Source organism: Vicugna pacos, chromosome 14 (assembly GCF_048564905.1).
Source record: "Vicugna pacos chromosome 14, VicPac4, whole genome shotgun sequence".
NCBI lineage: Eukaryota > Metazoa > Chordata > Mammalia > Artiodactyla > Camelidae > Vicugna > Vicugna pacos.
Genome location: NC_133000.1, coordinates 70791092 through 70812666, shown reverse-complemented (window position 1 = coordinate 70812666; position 21575 = coordinate 70791092). Strand labels below are relative to the sequence as shown.

General features: G+C 40.9%; 1 protein-coding gene across 1 annotated transcript in view; it reads right to left on the bottom strand.

Annotated features, from left to right (window-relative positions):
• MYO16 (myosin XVI) overlaps positions 1-21575 on the bottom strand; it is a 440032-nt gene that overhangs the window by 324157 nt on the left and 94300 nt on the right. The window contains exon 3 of the mRNA XM_072976531.1: positions 3301-3564. Coding sequence (XP_072832632.1) covers positions 3301-3564 — 264 coding nt within the window. The remainder of the gene's footprint in view (positions 1-3300; positions 3565-21575) is intronic.

Sequence of the window (21575 nt, the reverse complement as noted above, 5' to 3'; positions counted from 1 at the left end):
AGGGCCCCCAGAAGTGGCAGAGGAAGGCAAAGCATGTGGTGAGAGAGACGCAAGCAAGGATAGAAAAGAAACAGGAGGAATCTGCAGCATGGGAGGCCAATGCAATCTACCACTGCTGACTCTGAAGGAGGAGGATAGGCTATAATTCAAGGTAGGTGGCTTCTAGAAAATGAAAAAGTCGAGAAACAGATTCTCCCCAAGATACTCTAAAAAGGAAGCAGCCATGATGATACCTTGATTCCAGCCCAGGCAGAGTTGGGACCTGTGAAGCTATGTGATAATACATTTACGCTGTTTTCAGCTACTAAATTTGTAGTACTTTGTTATGGCAGCAACAGAAAGTAATAGGTCCCGATCACCAGCTCAACAGCATTTCCTGTCAGCTCGATTCTAAAAATACGGCCCAAAATTGACTGTTTTTCACCACATCCTTGTTCCATTTTGGTCCAAGCCATCACAATCTCTTGCTGAGTTTACCAATAGAGCCTCCCAACCAGTTTCCCTGCTTTTGCCCTCAAAACCCTTCAGCCAGTTCAGAACGTAGCAACCAGGCTGATTCTGTTAACTCGTAAGTGGCACCAGGGCTCTCTTCTGCTCAAACCCACCAGTGGCTTCAGCAGTCACTGGGCACAACAGCCAGGGTCCTTTCCATGGCCCTCCCAGCCCCCACGTGGCCTGGCTGCTCTGCCTCCACTCCCCTCATTCACTCAACTGTTCCCACTGTGCTGGTCCCTCCAGCAGTTGGGATGCCCCCCCCTCAGGCTTTGGGCTCACCTGAAACGCCCCTTCCCTGATGCACCTTCGGGCGGTGATCGAGGACTCCTCAGCGTTTATTATGGTCCACCGTGCTACTAATTTAACCTTGTCTTACTATTTTCAGTCACCCACGCAAGACATTTGAGCATCATAGGGGTAATGATTTTGTCTGTCCCATACACAGCTGTCTGGCTCATAACAGCGACTCAGTAAACACCTGATGGATTCGGGCACCTTCCCCGTGGAATATGGCTGTTGGGTCTGTTCCTTTGCTCCAGTTCCCACTGCTGCTGCCCGAACCCAGCTCACTCTACTAACATCGAAATCTCAACGATGGATTCTAGTTGATGTCTTTGCTTTCAGTTCTTATTCTCACCCTTCAGTGCCTCCCTACGGATATTTATCCCTGATTAATGTTTGCTAAAAACCATTTGCAGCATATGAATTTTCTTCTCAGGAATATACAGTCATTCCCATTGCTGCTTCAAGACCAGACCTTGAAGTATTCTCACCAAACTTCTCTGTTTAAAACCACTTTAGCAGCTACTGTCCTCACTTCCCACACCTTTCAGCGGACAGACCTCCACGTGCAGGGCTCTCACTGCTGTGCACCTGCACTGCTGCCCAAAGGTAGACTTCTCTTCTCCCCTTCCTTCAAATATCTGAGCTTGAAGCAACCATCAAGATCAGAGTCTCTAGATAATATAGCCTCTAAGAGACTTTGCCTATCTGCTCCAGATCCACCAGACTTTACTGTTACTCATTAATAGTTTTCTATTTTATTGAAGTTTTTTTTCTTTCTTTCTTTCTACTTAGATTGGAGGTTCTCTGACAACAGGATTCATTCCTCTTTGATCACCCAAGTGACAAGACAGTTCCATGCCTACAGCAACTCCTTTAAAAGTATTAATTCAGATTTTATGCCTTCAATGTTTTGGTAAAATATTATAATACATAACAATATAGTATATAATAGTTTCCTCTTGTTCTCTGGGTTGATTACTTACTGTTCTTAATTTCTTTTCAGCCCTAACTCAGGGATTATTTTTTTCCTGTAGATACTTTACACAGAAGGTTTTCTAACTTTGCAAATAATTTTCTTGTTATTTCTTTACTATTAAATCAACAAAGGCAATTAAATCTGCCTGCATTTTAATTGAGGTTTGCTCCAACGGCTCCTTCTGGGTAGGCTTGGAAAAGTTGCTTCACTCCTTTCCTCAGCACCACTGGGAGATGCTGGGATGGGCAGTGGGTGCAGAGAATCTGACAGACCTCAGTTCCCTGCCCCGCGATGTGCTTAAAGCTTCGCAGAGGAGACAGCCACTAAATGAAGAGCTGTAAGTGAGGTGATAAAAAAAATGGGCGGTGACAGTGCTCTGGGACAGCCTGCTAGAGGATGTGACACCTCGGCTGCATCTCCGTTCCTTCACATGTGAAGTAAGAGTTTGGACTAGAGAGTCTCCACCAATCATTCCACTTTAAGGAAAAAAAAAAACTCAGACCTCCGAGTGCCCTAGTTGGACTCGCAAGCCCACACAAAGCCAGAAGAAGCGCCATTTCAGTCCTCTTGTCATTGCTGTTGTTGTGTAGAGCGCGCTGTCAGGCTTCTCAGATACAGATCCACAATTCCCGTTTGAGAGCTTTGGGACTTGGCATGCTACTAAATTTATCATCTTTTTCCAGATGGGGCAGGTTAGAAAATAAACAGCTCAGCAACAGTCATGCCATCAAACGAGTTACCAAAAAACTTGGTTTTCAGAGACTTTGATTTTAAAATGTAATTAATGGGTTGTGGGTCTGCACTCTTGGCCTGCCTGTTTTAGATGAATTCGATCAGTAATTTTAGAGTCAATCAAGATAAATTAATTTATATTTGCTTCTTTGAAGCCTTTTACATTTACACCTACAGCTGGAAAGTTTCTCTCACACTAGAACTCTCGAAGGTAGATTCTAAAAACAAAAAGATTCATACACAAGAATACAAAAACTGAGGAACTTTATAGTCTTGTACAGGCAATTGAAATTTGGATTAAGTATTCTTAATACACTTTGAAACTACAACACAGACAACTTAAAGGGATAAGCCAATCAGCTCTTGTATCCTGAGTTTGGAGGGGAAGTGACTTCACTGCTATATCTATCCATGTATGAGATAATAATAAATTTTGCAACACAATCTCATCACCAAAGGAAATAATTTCACTGGAAAAACATTTCATCAACAATTTTTATGAACAATTTGCAAGGAAACCACTTGATTTTTATGGAGGTAATTCTATATATATATATATATACACACACACACACACACACACACACCAATTTTATCAATATTTTGCATTTTTTAAATCTTTACTGGGAGACTTGGGAATTAAACTAAGTTCCTTGTAAAGAGCATTTTGTTCTTGAATATTTCAGACAGTTAAAAGAAAACCTCTAATATTTAAAAGAAGTTCTATCTCCTACTTCCCCCCCACTCCCCCCAAAAAACCAACCAAAGATATGAAACAGCACATCAGAAAACGTTTTCATTGCAGTCGTTACCTTCTTTGTCATCATGGTGGATAACTGCATCCTGCATCATGTCAGCAAGATTGAAACGAACTTTCTGACTCCGGCCATGCTTCAGCTTTCTCAGGAGCCCCTCCTGCTTCTGGAACGCCTTCTCTCTTTCATAGTAGGCTTTGACTTGCTCACAGCGCATGCGCTTCACCAGCCGCTGCCGCTGGCCCAGGGGGAGGGACTCCAGCAAGCACTGGTCAATTTCCATTTCATGCGATCGAAAAACGTTACATAGCTGAAAGCAACCTGAAAGAAACACAGCGGGAAAGTCACCGGACCTTCTACCACAGGCCAGACAGCAGCTCTCCGAGCATCACCTTCTCACTCAAGTCCGAGACCCACTCAGTCCCCTCGGCGCTGGACACACTAACACGAGCCTTTTCCCAGGGTGCGGGGCAAGCAGGGAGAGTTGATGTGTTACTCAAGACTTCATAGTAATAAGACAGATGATGTAATTAGACACGGATGTGTAGTTTTTGCTCAACGTCATTACTAGCAATGCATCCTTTCCTGTTTCTTTAAATCTGTACCAGATTTCAGATCTAAATGTTTTACCATGGCATAAGTTTCCTTGTCTAATTGAACAATGCTAACTAAACTCTACATGTTAAACTTTGGCAGAAGGCCATTCAGTTGTTGAGAACGCTAATAAAACTGGTTTTGCGGGTCTTGATGACTCTGCTGATCGGATGTAACAGAACATAGGTACACTATCCATTGTTCCTACGACACAGTGATCACTTTCCACCAAGTTTTGCTGAGCCCTTTTCCTTGTGATCAGTGACATTCATTTCTGAAAGACCTAATGATGACTAAGCATAAAGACTGCACAGAGGGCAGGCAAGTCTTCTCCTGGCAACTCGAAGCCATGGATAGAATTGTCGCTTTTGTAGTTGTTGTCTTATTAGCAGAGAGATTAGCAAATTGAGTTCTCTGTCTTGGACCTGAAAAGCATCCCTGCCTATTTCCCATCAACACCACCCAAAACACCTGTAAGGGAACTGTACAAACTTGTACTGAAACCAAACAGATCCCTGCGGGGCCTCACTGGGTACAAAAGCCTTTCACTGTCCCCAGTTTCTTGCTTGTAGGAGAAAGGTTTCAGCCTCCCCCGCTTTCCCAGAGTTCCAAAGGGAAATTCAGTTACTAATTGGTGGAGGGTGGAAATGTAGAAACAAAGGGAAGGCAGTCAAGAAACTTCAGAGCAGGGGTGGGGCAGAGTCCTGCTTCCTCCTGCAGGGATTCACCTAACAATCTGGTATGTATCTCTGAGCTCTTCTTCAGGAACTAAGGCCCCCACCCAGGTGGAGGATGGTACCTTCAGGCTGAGAACAGGCAGGTGGACCCCAGACAGGCAGGAACAAAAAGGCTGATGACTGAGATTCCTGGAACACCACCCAGGTACCTCCCCACCAACCAGTCAGAGAAAAGTCACACACCCTGCAGACCTCTCCACAAATTTTGCTTACAAAAACCCTTCCCCGAAATCCACTGGTCTTTTGAGTTCAAGCTACCTGTTCTCCTTACGTGCCCGAAGCAATAAACCTTCCTTGGCTCCAGACTCTGACTTTTCCGTTTAGCCTCAATGTGTGTTCAGCACATGAACTTGGGTTTGACAACAGTTTACTTACCACCACAGTAAAATTTTACTATTGGCAGAAAATTAATGTTAAAGAGCTGAAAATTCTAGAATCTGGCTCAGAAACACAGGTGCAGATAACCGTCTATATGTCCTTCTATTAAGAAATTCATAATGTAAGTCTCAGGCAAATGAAAGTAACTCTGCATACACAAAAATGTGGCTGCACACAGGTGGCCTGCACACACCTCTGGAAAGATCCGACAACAAGGGTCTACTCCATCTTTTGGAAAGACACTCTATTCCTTTGACAGGACAGCAAATTGTCACAGTGCTATTTTCATTTCTGTTTCCCTGGACACTTGGCAAAGCTTTATTCTTACAAACACCAGGCACAACCATTCCTGTTGTGCATATAAAGAAAAGGAAGTTGAGAGAGGCTGTGACTTGTCCAAGGCCAAAGAGATGATTATGTAACAGAGTTGTAAATGTTCCATAAAGGCTCAAGAAAAAAATAATAAAAGACAATGCCTCTTGAAAGCCAGATATTACGTGTGTGTGTGTGTGTGTGGTGTGTGTCTGTCTGTCTGTCTGTGTATGAGGGAGAGAAGCAGGGTCAGGGAACTGTGTTTTAGTTGTTTGCTAGCATTTGACAAAAGCTAAACATTTTAGAATCATATGTTTTCATAAAACTCTTCATAAGTCTATGTAAGAGGGGTGTTAGACGTATCAAACAGCTTCACATAAAATGTTCCCTTTCCAACAACCCGCGCACAAAAGGATACCAGGGGCTCTGAAATTATGACAAATTGCTCTGGAGTCTGTCTGTGTGATAAAAACCGTGATCACTGTCCCAGCAGTTTGTCTGTGAGGGCTCATTAATAATGGGCAGGAAACAGCCTCTGCTTTCGAATTTGTTTGGAAAACATCACCAGGTCGCATTTACTAACTTTGATGCTCAGGACACTGTGACTTCCGTGACTCTCCCCTGTCCGCCAGTGGGCGCCCAGGGAATCATTGGAGCCACCACAAACCCTGAAGACGTAACACAAGTGACACTGCAGAGCAGCCTGTGCTGATCAGCACCAGTCGAGGAGGGAGGGTGATCCAGTGAACACAACAGTCCCCTGGCTTTTCCCTCTTAAGAAAGATCTCATGGTGAAATTTTCACTTTTTTTGTTGTTGTTTTGTTTTTTCACTTGTATTCTTTTTATTGAAGTATGTCAGTTTACAATGTTGTGTCAATTTCTGGTATCCAGCATCATGTTTCAGTCATACATATATATACACGTATATGCCTTTCCATATTCTTTTTCATTATAGGTTACTACGAGATATTGAATATAGTTCCCAGTGCTATACAGAAGAAATTTGTTTTTTATCTACTTTATATACAGTAGTTAGTAGTTGCACATCTCAAACTCTCCATTTATCCCTTCCCCCCTTCCCCCCCACCCCCAGTAAGGTCTGTTTACTATGTCTGTGAGTCTATTTCTGTTTTGTAGATAAGTTCATTAGTGTCTTCTTTTTACTTTTCTTTCCCTTTTTTTTTTCAGATTCCACTCAAGTAATATCATATGATATTTTTTTCTTTCTCTTTCTGATGATAATCTCCAGATTCATCCATGCTGCTGCAAGTGGCATTATTTTATTCTTTTTTATGGCTGAGTAGTATTCCACTGTATAATTATACCACAGCTTCTTTATCCAGTCATCTGTTGATGGACATTTTGGTTGCTTCCATGTCTTGGCCATTGTACATAGTGCTGCTGTGAACATTGGGTGCAGGTGTCTTGGAATTACCATGTGTCTGCCTATTATCACAGTGCAAATACTCCTGGCACAGCCAAGTAAACCCTACCATGAGACACCACTAAACTCGGGAATGGGAAGAGGTTCTGACCCGAGTCAGTGCAGCACAGCTTCAGAATCCCATTGTGTCTACCCAACCCGGGGAATCAAGGTTTTACATGTATCAGAAAAACACAAACACTCAAGAAAAGATACTCCATCAAGACTTCCAAGGCATGACTGAAGCAGACAGCAGCAAGAATCACCCACTTTTCAAGAGAAAATAACCATATATATGTAATAGCCTTTGCTCAGGACGTTTGATTTTTATCTAGTTGTAGTCTGGGTTTCAATAAGAAGTAGGTAAGTTCCCCTGCGCTTTAAATGTCTTAATCATCAAAATCATTCACTTGTAGATGGCACTGTTAAACGGTATAAAAACTAGAGAAATCCCAACTGGATTCCAATCTTAGATATAACATTTTTCTGTTTATGATCTGGAGCAAAGTAGTCAACAGTTTTAAGATTTTCCTATTAGTGTATAAAAGGAGTTAATATGTTGAATTTTCTGGAATTTTTTAAAAATAGGAGAGAGCTTGTAAAAAATAACGTCTGGCACAAAGTAAGTGCTCAATGAATAGTTAACTGTTCTTACGAAGAATATATGATGAGGCTCTGTGTGTCTCAACTAGTGAGCACACTGCATGTGAAAAGAGAACCAGAGGGAGGGACGTGCACCATCCATCCCGAGAGCTCCCAAATCACCTCGCCTTTTTACCTTCTCTCTGGCTCGCCACCGCACCAGCGGTGCTCCGGACACAGGGTCTTTGCTGTGCTTCTGTCCCCTCTATCTGCAATGTTCTCTCTCTGACAGCTGAAGGCTGCGTAGTTAGCACCCTCCATCCCCCAGGTCTGCACTCAACACCCCCTTCTTCATGAGGCTCCCACAGGCCTCTTCACCTGTATCTGCAAATGTCCCCAAATAACGCTTCCAATTCCTACTCCCTGCTTTTTCCCCCTTAGTGTCCATCAGCCTTACTTCTACAATCACAGTGATTATACTTACAATACATATTATACTCATATCTATACTAATGCTGTTGACTAAGAAACTTACACGTTTTCTTGTTTATCTGTAAGCCCCACAAAGTCAGGAACTTGGGGTGTTTTATCTGCTGCTTATTCTCAGCCTCTGGAATAGTTGATATTCAACATTTTTGCTGTTGTTGAACGAAATGATTTAATGGACCATTAGATTGCTGGCAGGAGGAGCACGTGCATTACCAGGACCGGATCAAGCATTCAGCATCCAGCAGATAAATGCTTCTCACTTCTGTTCTCACCGACGTGCACACTGACACCATACTCCTCATCTAATTGTTTTTTCTCACAAAATTATCTGGCCTGATACAGTGCAGCCAGGGTTACCATTGTATTTCCTGATTCACAGTGTTACTCTTTGGGTGGGTGGGGGAGGAGAATCCGATATCCATATGGCTGCCTTGAAATTCTAGATAAAAATGTACAGACGTCTACCACAGCCAGAGGTCCCCACTCGGCAAACGTGCACCTCCATGTGACAAAAACTGAGAGCCAGCAAACAAAGTACATCAAGGAAAATGCCAAGGTCTATATTCAGAAATAAATGCATAGCATATGTTGAAAAATTAGTAGCCCCCTGCTTGGTTTTGGAGGGCTCTGCATAATGTGTTGACCCCAGGACTTTTTGTTGTAGCAAACCAAAAAAATAAGGGATAAAGTTAAGCAAACTAGGAAAATGAACCCCTGAAATCGTCCTGCTGTACAACCGCCAGAAATGCCTCTGTCTCCATTAGAATCAAAATCTTCATGTGGGCACGCCACCCTCAGTGTGGGAGATTTTTATGCATATCTCTCCATGACTGCTAGATTATACAGGAAAACAGTTAGTGATGGCACAGGTAATTTGATGTAAAGGATGTTTATAGAAATGGGCACCTAGTTTTCAGGGGTACAAACCTTTTTTTCCAAGAATTCATGGATGATTTTCAAAATTGACTTTGTCCTAGGTCACAAAGCAAAGCAAATTGCAACAAATACTGAAGAAGGGAAATTCAACAGCCATTTCCTGAACCCAGCTCAGAACTGGATCTCAGTCTCAGAAATGAAGCCACACCTCCCAATGTATTCAGAAACTTTTTAAGCTTTTTAAGCTGATTCTAAATAAAGCATAATTTAAGGAGGAGAACATGATAGAAATAATACATTTTTAGAACCAATCATTGATGAATGAAAGTCTATATCAAATTCATGGATGAAACTAAAATAGCTCATAGGAATTCATTTATAGTTTTAAATGTATATATTAGGAAAAAATACAGTTTTAGAATCAATGAGAAAAGTATCTGATTCATAGAAACGAACAAAGAAAGAAGCTCAAAAAAAGAAGAAAATAACAAAACGAGGGTATAAATGAATAAAAATCAAATAAGGAAAGAGCAAAGAGAAGGTAAGACATGAGAAATGGACAATAACTAGAAACATATAACTTATCAAGAGTGACCCAAGAAGAAATAGAATTTTGAATAGATTTATAATCATTACATTAATTAAGTGGTTACAATCTAAGCACCAAAAAGAAAAACTAAACAGACAAAACAAAACATGGCCCAAATGATTCTTAGGCCTTTAAGAAATGAATGACCTGAATTTCCCCCCAACTCTCCCAGAGAATGGAAAAGATAAGAATTGTCTCAAATCATTTTCTAAGACTATCATAAATTTGACACCAAAACTCAATGCGGGACATCACAAAAAAGGGGGTTACTGGGCAATCTTATCATAAACACACAAGGAAATAGCTTGCATGCACATTAGCAATATGAATCCAGGGTATGCAATTTGTCAGTGGAATGAAAGAATGGCTAATCTTAGAATGTCTGTGAGTGTATGTCACTGCTTTATCTTCTGTTTCACGTTTAGAGAAGGAAGGCCCTCTCTCATTGCTTCCATAATACCTGAAAATTAAGGTTATAGTCAACATGTAGAAAAGGAAAAACAAAAAGACGGCCATAAAATGTGGATAGGAGGAAGAAAAAAATCACTTATTTCTACCAACATTGTTATCTACATAGAAATATCAACACATTCTATAACTCATCCTTTAGAACTAACGGTTCAGAATTATGGTCAACAAGAGTCAGCGCACACACAGAAGGCTGCGTTGTTCCTGGTGCCCCGCCCAGATCCCCCTCACTGGCTGGTGCACCAGCGTCCTCAGCTGCTCTGAGTATTGGCTGCTAATTACTCAGAGTTGTTCCCTTCTCTGGAGAATCCCCTGTCAGCCTGTCTCCCAGGGAGTGGAAGACTCTACCCATACACTGTCAGCCACGGTCACTGAATGCCTTACACAGAGGTGCTAAAACATGCCCCCTGGTTCAAAGGAGACAACTGTATGGTGACATTTACACCCTGAAACCAAGTGATTTGGGATGAATATAGATTTTACACAAGATTACATTGTTTTTCTGCTCTTTTCAGATCTATGCCCTGCTTCCCTCACTCCTGACAGATTTGCCCTAATGAGTGTTCCCTCAATATATTGTGATGTGCTCCTGAATACACCCTCAGACTCTGCTTCTAGAAGACACAATCTAAGACATGAAAGACTTCATGTATTTACTTTAATTTGCTATTAATTTTTGTGGTTTACTCCAAAGGTAGAATTTTTTATAGATGCAAAACCTATACATGTTGAACATAGTTAATGATGTTGAGTTACAAAAATAGAAATGATAACAGCACACGAAATAATAAAACACACACAGAAAAGAAGGAAGTTGGAGCCGTACCTTCTACTATATACAAAAATTAACTGTAAATGGATTAAATACTTAAACTATTTAATTATATTTAATTTAAACTATAGAAGACCTGAAACTATTAAACAAATAGAAGAAAATATAGAAGCTTCAAGACAGTGGACTTGGCAATAATTTCTTGGATGTGACACCAAAAGCAGAGGCAACAGAGGCAAAAACAGGTAAACTGGACAAAGGATACAATCAACAGAGTGAAAAGGCAACGTACAGAAAGGGACAAAATACTCGTAAATCATGTATCTGATAAGGGGCTAATATCCAGAATATATAAAGAACAAATAACTCTTACAAATCAACAACAAAAAAATCAAATAACCAAATTAAGCAATGGACAAATGACTTGAATAAACATTTCTTCCAAGTAATATACAGGTGGCCAACAAGTCAATGAAAAGATGCTCCAAATCACTAATCATCAGAGAAATGCAAGTCAGAACCACAATGAGATGTCTAGCACCTTACGTCCATTAGAGCGGCTATTACCAAAACAAAACAAAACCAGAAAATAAAAACTGTTGGCAAGAACTTGAAAGAAATTGGAAATTTGAAATCTTGGGCATGGTTAGTGGGATTGTAAAATGGTACAACTGCTATGGAAAACAGTATTGAGTTTCCTCAAAAAATTAAAGATAGAACTAGCATATGATCTAGCAACCCCACTCTGGGTATAAAACCAAAGAATTGAAAGCAGGATCTCAACAGACATTTGCTCACCTGTATTTATTACAGCATAGTTCACCATAACCGAGAGGTGGAAGCAGCCTAAATGTCCATGGACAAATGAATAGATAAACAAAATGTCTATATATGGACTATATATAAGTACTTTCCCTGTTATGGAATATTATTCAGCCTTTAAAAAAAGGAAATCCTGTCACATGCTATAAAATGGATCAACCTTGGAGACATTATGCTAAATGCAATAAGCCAGTCCCCAAAAGATAAATACTATATGATTTCACTTATATGAGTTGTCTAATTCATATAAACAGAAAGTGAAACCAAGCAGGACCCTGTGGGGTCTTCCAGGGAACAGACCTGGTGTCCCTCACCTCTTGTTTACAGAGAGTTTGAGCCTCCTAGGCCTCCTCTGAGTTCAAAAGAGCAAATAATCAGAGAAGTGAGAAAATGTAGAAACAAAGGAAAAAGTTAAGCAAGACAAAATAATGCTCACCTCCTCCAGGGATAGAGATCATATCCTGGGCTATATCCTTGAGTTGTTTTTCAGATACTAAAACCTCTACTGGGTGGAAGGAGTTATGCTGACCACCAGCACACAGACCCCAGACTGACTGGAACCAGAAGGTGAATGATATTGACTAACTCCCCAAATACCACCTGATTACCTCACCACCAACGATCAGAAGAATGTCCACCAGCTGATCAAGTACCCTGCAACCCAATCCTTTCCCTCATCCTGCCTTTAAAAACCCTTCTCTGAAAGTCGTTGGGGAGTTCAGGTCTTCTGAGCACGAGCTGCCTGTTCTCCATGCTTGGTGCCCGGCAATAAACACTGTGCTTTCCTTCACTGCAACCCAGTGCCAGTAGATTGGCTTTATGGCTCATTGGGTGAGAAACCCAAATTTGGTTCTGGTTCCACAACAAAAATAGAACAATGGAAAAAAAGATAGAATGATGGTTACCAGGGGCTAGGGGAAGAGGGAAAGAGGGAGTTGTTAGTTAATGAGTATAGAGAATCAGATTTTAAAGATGAAAACATTTTGGAGATTTGTGGTGTAGGAATGTGAATATGCTTCATACTACTGAACTGGACACTTTAAAATGCTTAAGGTGGTAAATTCTATTTTAGATGTATTTTTTTAAACTATAATAAAATAAGTGGGGGAAAAAAGAGAATAAGACACAAAGGGCTGCATCACAGGATATTTAAAAACACAAACATATTTTTAAGTATTTTGTGGAAAATGCAGTTGCAGACTTGTTGTTCATTCCACTTCATACAATGTTTGCTATGAACTCCAGGAAGGTACCTGTCTGGGAAGGAAATTAACATGCTTACATACAGGTGTGACACACACACATGCACCCAACAACTCTCCTGGCAGAAATTTCATTCTCAGAATCAATTGTTATAACATGCTCCCAAAGATATTTTTACTGCCTATACAATGACGATGAAACAAAGGAAAAGTAAAGGATTTTCAAAGACAAGAGTATAATCAATTTCAACACACTCCCCTAGAGCCTTAAAACAAAATCTTTTTAAGCACTGAAGTTTTTTTTAAAAATGCTAAATTTTAACATCCTAGTAATCAAACTGCAGGTCCATATCCCTCTTTGTAGAGCAAAAAATAGTACAAAGAAATATTTTGGGAAGATATAGATGTTATGCCCTAAAATATCTCAGGATTTAGGTCGACAACGCCTGTCTCATGTAACCATGCACTGAAACACTTCTCTGAAAAATGGAGAAATAAACTTAAACAATTTAAATTCTTCCCAAGAAAATCAACAATATTTTTCATCTCACTACTTTACTGATACCTCCAGATTTTTTAATTTATGTATCAAGAGGCCATTTCTTGGGTTTCCATCCAATTATTAGGGCATGATTTTCTAGTGAGAGAATGTGAAAAAATGTTTTCCCTTTAAATTAAAATGGAAATGAAGCAAATCTATACAACATTAAAAACTACTGCACATTCTAAATTATATATATATACACAACAATCTGTAATTTTTCACTTTTAATATTTTTGTTACTGTATTTCTTTAATAACAAGGGATTTGATTATGATAAATAACTTTCCAGTGGAACTAGATTTACAGTCATAATTATTTTCAGGATTTGTTTCGGGGTAACAATAAAAATGCAGATTGTTGCCCTGCGGTGGTGATATTCCTGGTTCATTATCCAAGTGGACATGCATGTCTAATCAAATCTATGGTTAATGGTAGGCACCACATTATGGATGCTCTGTCCTGTGTCATCAATAGCTCCACAATCATGCCCACGTGCTGATGCCCAGCAAGCTAATTTATCCTGATACACAAAGCACCGAATGCCCAGGCTCCGTTTCGGAGACAACCCAGTTAATATTCAGGATCTTCAGAGTTCAGTGATTTGGAATCCCATCTCTGGAGATCAACAATTACCTGATCATTTACTCACTCAATGAAAACTTCTCTGGGGAAGTCTAGCCTCTTTAAGGTCAGAACTGCCTACTGATTGCTGTTCTCAGGTGCTTGGAATGGCCAACCGTATGGCTGAAATCAAACTCTGCCTTTTCCTGAATGCGCCTGGTTTTGTAAACACCATGCTCCCTGCACTGGCGTCTCCAAGATTTGGAACTGAAATCACTGTCTTGTCCCTTCCAAGAGAGGGCCATGCTATGACATCAAAACAGTCTCAGACAAGGCTGAATTTCTGGCTAGCTCAAGAGAGGAGCTCTCTTTAGCATCATAATTATCAAATAGATTTAGACCCTCTACCCCTAAATATACATTTTTGGGCCCTCAAACTTTAAATAACCTTCTACTCTGAATCCAAAGCTACACATTTCATCCCTAGTCAACATCTTCAATTCTGCCAGACGATTTGTTTAATAGACAAACTCCCTGGTGCTCAGACTGTCTCAGATTGGGATTCCAGCCGATTTCAACACACTAGTTTCTTCCCAAGAGGCATAAGGTCATGGAAGTCTGAACTCGAGCAATAAAATGGCAGGCCAGGTGGATAAGAGAGACTATGAGATGAAAGAACTTTAAAGAGATGGTGACCAAACCCCGCTGGGTGATAAGGGAGGGAGCTGGGTGAGAGATGCCACTGAATTTCCAAACTGCAGGGACCGGAGTAAAGGAGACTCCATTAAAGAGGCTATGTCACTGGTTTTGGAAGAGGGGCAAATAGATGTGTGTGTACAACCATGATTAATATCTGTCAATTAATCAATTGATATGTACACGCACTTATGGTGTTAATAGCGCACCAAGTAGGAACTATGCCACAAGAAATTGGAATATTTTATAGATATTGGCTGTATAATTTTTTAAATCAGTTATAGGTTTATGCAGATAAGCAACAAGTCTCACCCCGATCCTGATTAACTACTATATATTTTAAAACTTTATGAAAAATGAGGGAAAACTGTATTATGTGATTTTTAAAGGGGTGCATTTGATTATTTCCAAATGATCTCGAAATTACCAATATTGTCTCTTTTTGACACATCATGGCAATCACAGAACATTTTAACAAAACAGTGCCTTGGCACGTCTTAATGCTAACTTTTAAATGCTACAGAGCGACACTATTTAGCTAGTCATTAGTTAAGGGGAGACACGGGGATTTGCCTTAACGCAGAGTTGCTGTTATTTCCATAGCTTTTAATACTGCCCTTTAATGTAACACTTCTACAGCTGATTTTAAATTGCAAATAAACAAAAACATTTTCTAAATATAAAATAGGGCTTGTGGCTTACCTGTGTGTCTCTGACATCTGTGGACACATGTTCAAAATTAACAGAATAACACGGAAGGACAAGAGGACTAAATCCTACAATAAGTAGAGATGATAAGACCCAAAGAAATTAAGGAAGTCGTGTGCCACCAGAACCAAAATGAAATCAAACAAACAAACAGAAAAAGCCCCTCCTCTGTCTAATTTTCTTGCTTCCTTCCACGGAACCAACATTTTCTCCTCATGCAGACTTGGGATCACAAGCTCAGGATTCAGAAACTCCGTGGGCCCCGGTGCACGGGTCACGCCGGGCAGCTGGAGTCTCAGGCAGAGCTGCAGCGAGGCTGGGAGTGAATTCTTGACCTTGAAAACACCCCTAAGAAGGGCTTCCTGCCTCGCTCCTGAATGCTCACCTCCCTGGGCCCTGAGCTTGGAAACCTGCAATCACTGATTTTCCTTTCTCCGTGGCTCCAGCGTCACGTGGTGGCTCGCCTGGGTGGAGGTCGGGTCATGCAAGGTCGGAGAGAGGCTAAAGGGTGAGGCTGGGCGTGCTGGGCTCCACTGTCACCTGGGATCAAATCCAGTCCTTTCAGCTGCTCCGAGTCTCCAGACCTACCGTCCTCCGTGACCCCATCCATGTTGGTCTGTCTTGTCCTTTGTTACTTGCTGTATTTGTGCTCAGAATCACAGCCAGTAAGAAGTGCTGCTAGAGAGCTTCTCCCCAGAATTCTTGTAGCTTCTCCCCAGAATTCTTGTAGCTTCTCCCCAGAATTCTTGTAGCTACCTGAGACATTGCTCCACAGCCCGCGGGAGGTTTGACGGGCAAGGCGGTGTAAGGAGCTCTAAGGCAGAGGCAGGCAAGACTGACATCTCTGAACGTCAAGAAATACCCAAGGAAAGGGCGTACATACTAAACCTTACAAGGTTTAGAGGCCATTTCAACACAGAGAATTGTTGTAGATACAATAGGAACATTTAAAAAAGTGTAAAATACAGCTTCGTTACAGAACATTAATGACAGTCATGATGTGAGCTGCATTTCCATCTATCATATATTATTGTAAGTGCCATTAATATGTGTCCAATATTATTCATGTTAAGTTTGGTTTTAACACTAAGTCAGTGTGCTGTGTGATCAGTCTCTCATTGCCTGAGGGTCTCCAGACCCAGCCTAGACCTGGAGCAAGTACACCTTGCCCCGCGAGAGAGGGATTGTGAAGACCCAGCGCTGCCTGCAGAGATGCAGGGATGTGGGGCAGATAAGGTGGGAGGGAGGAGGGGTCCCTGATGGACCGAGGGACTTCCACAGACAGCTATGGAGTGAATAGACATGGTATCATTAACCATTTGTACAGTAAATGTTACTTTCTGTGCAGTTATTTTATGGTTCATTTGCAGTGGTTTTTTAAGGCAGTACTGTTCAGCACTTTTGATATTAAAATTTTGCTGATGATTTGCTAAATTCAAATAATATTTGAAGATTTTTAGGTCTAAAAGTCTTTCTATTGTAGGTTCTGTATCAAGTCAAGATATCTTTGGCCATTTTGCTAAAAAAGAAAATTTGAATGTCAAACTGACGCCATGGTAGATTTTGTTAGCTTTAAATCATTTCTGCTTTAGCCTTTTTAAAGGAAAAATAAAATTATGTTGTTTATATTGTCATTAAATTATACAATCCAACAAACAAGCAGATAAAAAAAGCAGACCCTGCCTCCAAACACCGTAATGCTTGTGTTCTTGCCTGAAGATCTCTCATTCCTTTGGGAAGTCCTCTTTCTCCATCTCCATTGTCCAGAAATGTCTGACCTGAGTGACCCATTTCCTTGCTGGCTGCTTCCTCCTGTACTACGGCTTAAATAAAATCAATATGCCAAGGACCCATGTTTGTCTTAAGTGGACCCGTCTCACCTCAACAGCAGATGTGTGCCACACTCGAGCTTACAACTCTGCTGTCCACTCCTATGCTTAAAGGGTTTTAATAGGCTCCAGTCACTCTCAGGAGAAGTCTAACGTGGTCATACAGAGAGCAGGTCCTTGGCAACCTAGACCGTCAGGTTTAGGAGGGAAGAGCATAGATTCGCTTTGGACATTTCAAGTTTGACCCTAGATAGGATGTGGTGGCCTGCTTGGGTTTGGACATGTGTCCTCGGAGATTCTGACAAAAGCACAGCCAGGGATGCTTTCCTGGACCACCCACAAAGATGATGGAGATGCAATAATCTAACTAGGACAGGTATGAAGAAGAAAAGAGTAAAGCACAGAATTTTTCATGAACCAGACAACCAGTTCTGTTAATTCTTTCTTACACGTATCTCTCGAAATCAGACCAGGGCTCAACACCCTTACTTTCGCCATCTTGATTTAAGCTGCCACCTGGTTTACTGCCTGGTCTGCCCCTGTTTTCAGTCTCTCCTTTAATCTGTCCTCTATGTTGCTACCAGAAGGACAGATCTAAAGCACTAACCCAATCATATATCCCTCACTTATTAAAATCACCCCGTGGGCCCCTTTGCATGACAAATAACATAAAAACTCATCACACTTGTACAAATATGGAGTGTTGTTCTTTCTCCACCGTGGGGCACTCCTTTGCTTGTTCTTTGGGTGGATCACACACATACAACACCGTGTTCTATTCAGGGCTCTCCTCTCCCCAGTTTCCTCTCCCTCTGATCTTCAGTAAAGGCCTCCTCATCCTCAAATGCCTTGGCACTCACGCTGAGAAGGCTGGCCCAGCTCCTGGCACCCCCGCCCCAAAGCCGAACTCGGTGCCCTTGCTCTTCCTCCTCCCACAACTCGGCCTTACAGAGCTGGGGCCAAAGTGCTGACTCACTTTTCCGTCTTCTCTCTCGATTGCGAATCTCTTGCAGAAGAGAGATGTATTTATACCTCTGCACGGAGGGCACTGCATGAGGTCTGGTGCGAGGGGATGATGGAATCACTGGAAAACAACACAGGTAGATGGAAATCCAGAGAAGGACCTGGAAGGGCAGTGTGGGTCAGACTACAAGGACGGTTTTTTCAGGAAATAAACTGAAGGGAGACTTAAGACGTTAGAGGTGGCTGCTGAGTTGAACAAGGCAAGGATTTTGCAACAAATGGGGAACAAAAAGGAGAGTTTGACATGTCAGTGCAATAATGGTATGGAAGCTAAAATGCAGTGATTGGGTGGCAAGACATCCGAGGGACATATACAGATAACTTTTCGGAGAAGTTTGGAAGTAAAGGTAAGTGGAGGTGTGGGATATTAGTTTAAGTAGATAAGAACATTGGAAGAAAAAGTAGTATTTACTTATGGACTTGGGAAGTATTAATAAAACGTTAAACAAAAAAGTTAACTTCTGAGAGCCTAGCTTCTCTGAGTGAACCATGTGAAACACAGCCAGCCCTGCCTCAGGGCCTTAGCACTTGCTATTTCCTCTGCTTGGCACATTCTTCCCACACATCTTCACATCCTGCCTCCCTCACTTTATTCAGTCCCTCAGAGGTCACTTCTCAAGAAAGGTTGTCCCGAAACAACCTACTTAAAATTGTCCCTCTCTTGTTCTGTTCCCAGATCACTCATTAGATCTTTTAACTTTTTAGTTTTCTTTACATCAGTTGCTGATACCAATATTTTTTATCTACATCTGCTTCCTTATTTGCAATCTGTCTCTCCTCTGGTGTGGGGAATTCAAGATGGGAGGGATGCTAGCTAATTTTATTCTCTTTGTAACCTGAGCCCTGAGACCAGTGCTTGGAAAAGCATAGGAGATCAATAATCTTTCTTGAATTCATTAATGTATGAATTCATGAATGAATGAGACAGAAGGCAAATGAAATCCACTTAATCTTTCCAGCTCAGTTTGGCTGCCATGGAACACTTACACCCCTCAAGGGACACTAGGGTGAGCCAATCATTGAAAGCGTAAAGAGTCTCCTTTCATTCATCAAAGAACCTACAGAAAGAGAGGGCATCACATTAGCATAACAGACGTCAAACAGGGCTGTGAGTGTGGAGCCCCTCCAGACATAATGACCAGCCTTTAAGAATGCAATGTCAACATGGTAGCAACACAGAAAGATAAGCATGGATGGACCGTCAGAGCGCAAATGGTCATGACATGCCTAAGAGTCTGAATAGAAGTGAAATACAAGAACAATGCACCTAAACGTTGAACAACAGATACGTATGATAGTAATGTGTTACTTTATACGTAGTCTTCTGCTCTGCTTCTTCGCAGCTGATGACACAAGAAGGGTAGACACAGATACAAAATACAGCCAGCTAGCCAGCTAGAGAGAGGCGCTGGGTTTACGGCTTGGATATTGACACAGATACCTGACATTCAAGATGCAGCTTTAGTAGCACCTTTGGTGATTTTTGTCTTGTTCTCAGTTGTGTTGGGTCTATCAGGCTTAGATTCATCACTAATATGAGAGCTTTATTTATTCTCTTTATTTCAAAAATGTTCAACAAAATCTTAATAAAGTAATAAAATATTTGTATACATGTACAAAATATTCATATAATTATCAGTATACTGTTATAAGGGCAGGACCAGTTTGGAGCAGCTGTGTTACGTACTGAAACTAATTTACTTCATAGAATTATAAATACTATCGACCTACAGATCTTAGTCTAATATAATGTTAAATTTAAATTGCTGAGCATTATTTTTTAAACCTGACTGGGGATTTTTTTGAAGTTTAAGACTAGTTGAATACTTTTAATGCTGAATGGAAAAGCAAGTATTTGAGAATGTCTAAGAAAAGCATGAAAAATTAATCAGAAGGGACTGGCCTTATTGTATGTTAAAGTTACTATAAAGACACACTAACCAAAAGACTGTGACCAGCAACTAGCCAAATGGGTCAGGGTAACTCTGAAGCCAGGAACGCATGTAAGTACATTTAAGAATTTAAAATTTTGAACTGGAAGTTCGTCATTTGTAGATACTGACAGGCATATGTAGAATAGATAAACAAGACTGTACTGTATAGCACAGGGAAATATATAGAAGATCTTGTGGTGGCTCACAGCAAAATAAAAATGTGACAATGAATATATGTGTGTTCGTGTATAACTGAAAAATTGTGCTCTACACTGGAAATTGATACAACATTGTAAAATGACTATAACTCAATTAAAAATGTGAAAAAAAAAGAAAAAAGAGAAAAAAATAATAAAATAAAATGTGACAAAAGTGGAATTTCACTTTTTTTCTTTTTGGAGGAGGGGGTAATTAAGTTTATTTATTTATTTGTGCATGTATTTAATGGAGGCACTGGGGATTGAACCCAGGACCTCATGCATGCTAAGCACACACTCTACCCCTGAGCTCTACCTTCCCCTTCAACAGTGGAATTTCAATCCAGTGGAGATGGTGTGTGTAGAAAGAGAAAAAAAAAAGTGACCATCTTACATCACACAAACATCTTAATTTTACAAGGATTTGAATTTAAAATATAAAAATTAAAGTTGAGAATAAGATGTAAAAGGTTAATCACTTAGCCTTAGGAAAACTAGGCAACCCAAAGAAGTAAATCAAACCAAAGTCTATACTAGAAAAAAGAGACATCATTTCTACACAATTATTAGAAAATTAGATGCCAGCTAACACGCCAGGGACAAAAGAAACAAGTAGGAAGCTCTCCTCAGCACATATCCAGGAAAATGTGAATAGTCCTCAGTATAAAAGACCACACACTATTGATAAGAAAGAGATAAATAATTCAATATAAAAATGAACACAGATATGAAGAAATAAGGCCAATGAAAAGGGGGGAAACGACTTCAGACGCAATAAAGTAAAAGCAGAGCCTGTGAGAAGCTCCTTCCCCGCGGAGCTGACAACACGTGAAGAGAGACCGAGCATCTCAGGGTGGCAAAGGCGTGGGCATGTGGGTTTCCGCGGGTGACGGCAGTCTCCGGTGCGATAGCTCATTGCAAAGAAACCTGGCGGTTTCTACGGCTCTTAAAAGCCACATGCAATTGGATTCAGCGGTACCGCTGTTGTGAATCAGCACCCCAGCGATACAAGCCAAAAATACTCAAATACAATGTCTTAATGCCTATCAAAAAAGAGAGAGTTTATAAACAAATAGATTAACAAATGCTAAGGAATATTACTTAGCTATCAAAAAAGAACACCTCGATATATCTTCATTAGCCTTAGACATGTCTTCATTAGCTGGAAAATACGTCCACACTGTTAAGGGAGAGAGAGAACCGTCTGAGTTAAAGGAACATATTTGGGAAAATATAGATGGTGTTTAAACCACAGGAATGGATGAGGTCACCAGGGACTTTGCGAAGTGTCATGGCCAAGCTCTAAAGAGAGAAAGCCAGCAAAGAGGCAGAGGAAAAGCCATCAGGGAATTAGGAGAAAAATCCCCAGAACTATAAAAAGAGGAAGTGAAGCCATGTGAGACATTGAGCAACACGGGGAAGGACCACTGTCTGCTGGATTTGGCTACATCAAGGTGGTTTAACCAAAGTGGATTCAGCGGGGTGGTGAATGGAAGAACCTGGAGAATGGAAAGGGGGCGAGGGTCGGAGACCATGTGTACCAATTTTTCCACGTGACCATGAAAACAGAGAAATGAGTTGGTGGCCAGAAAGAA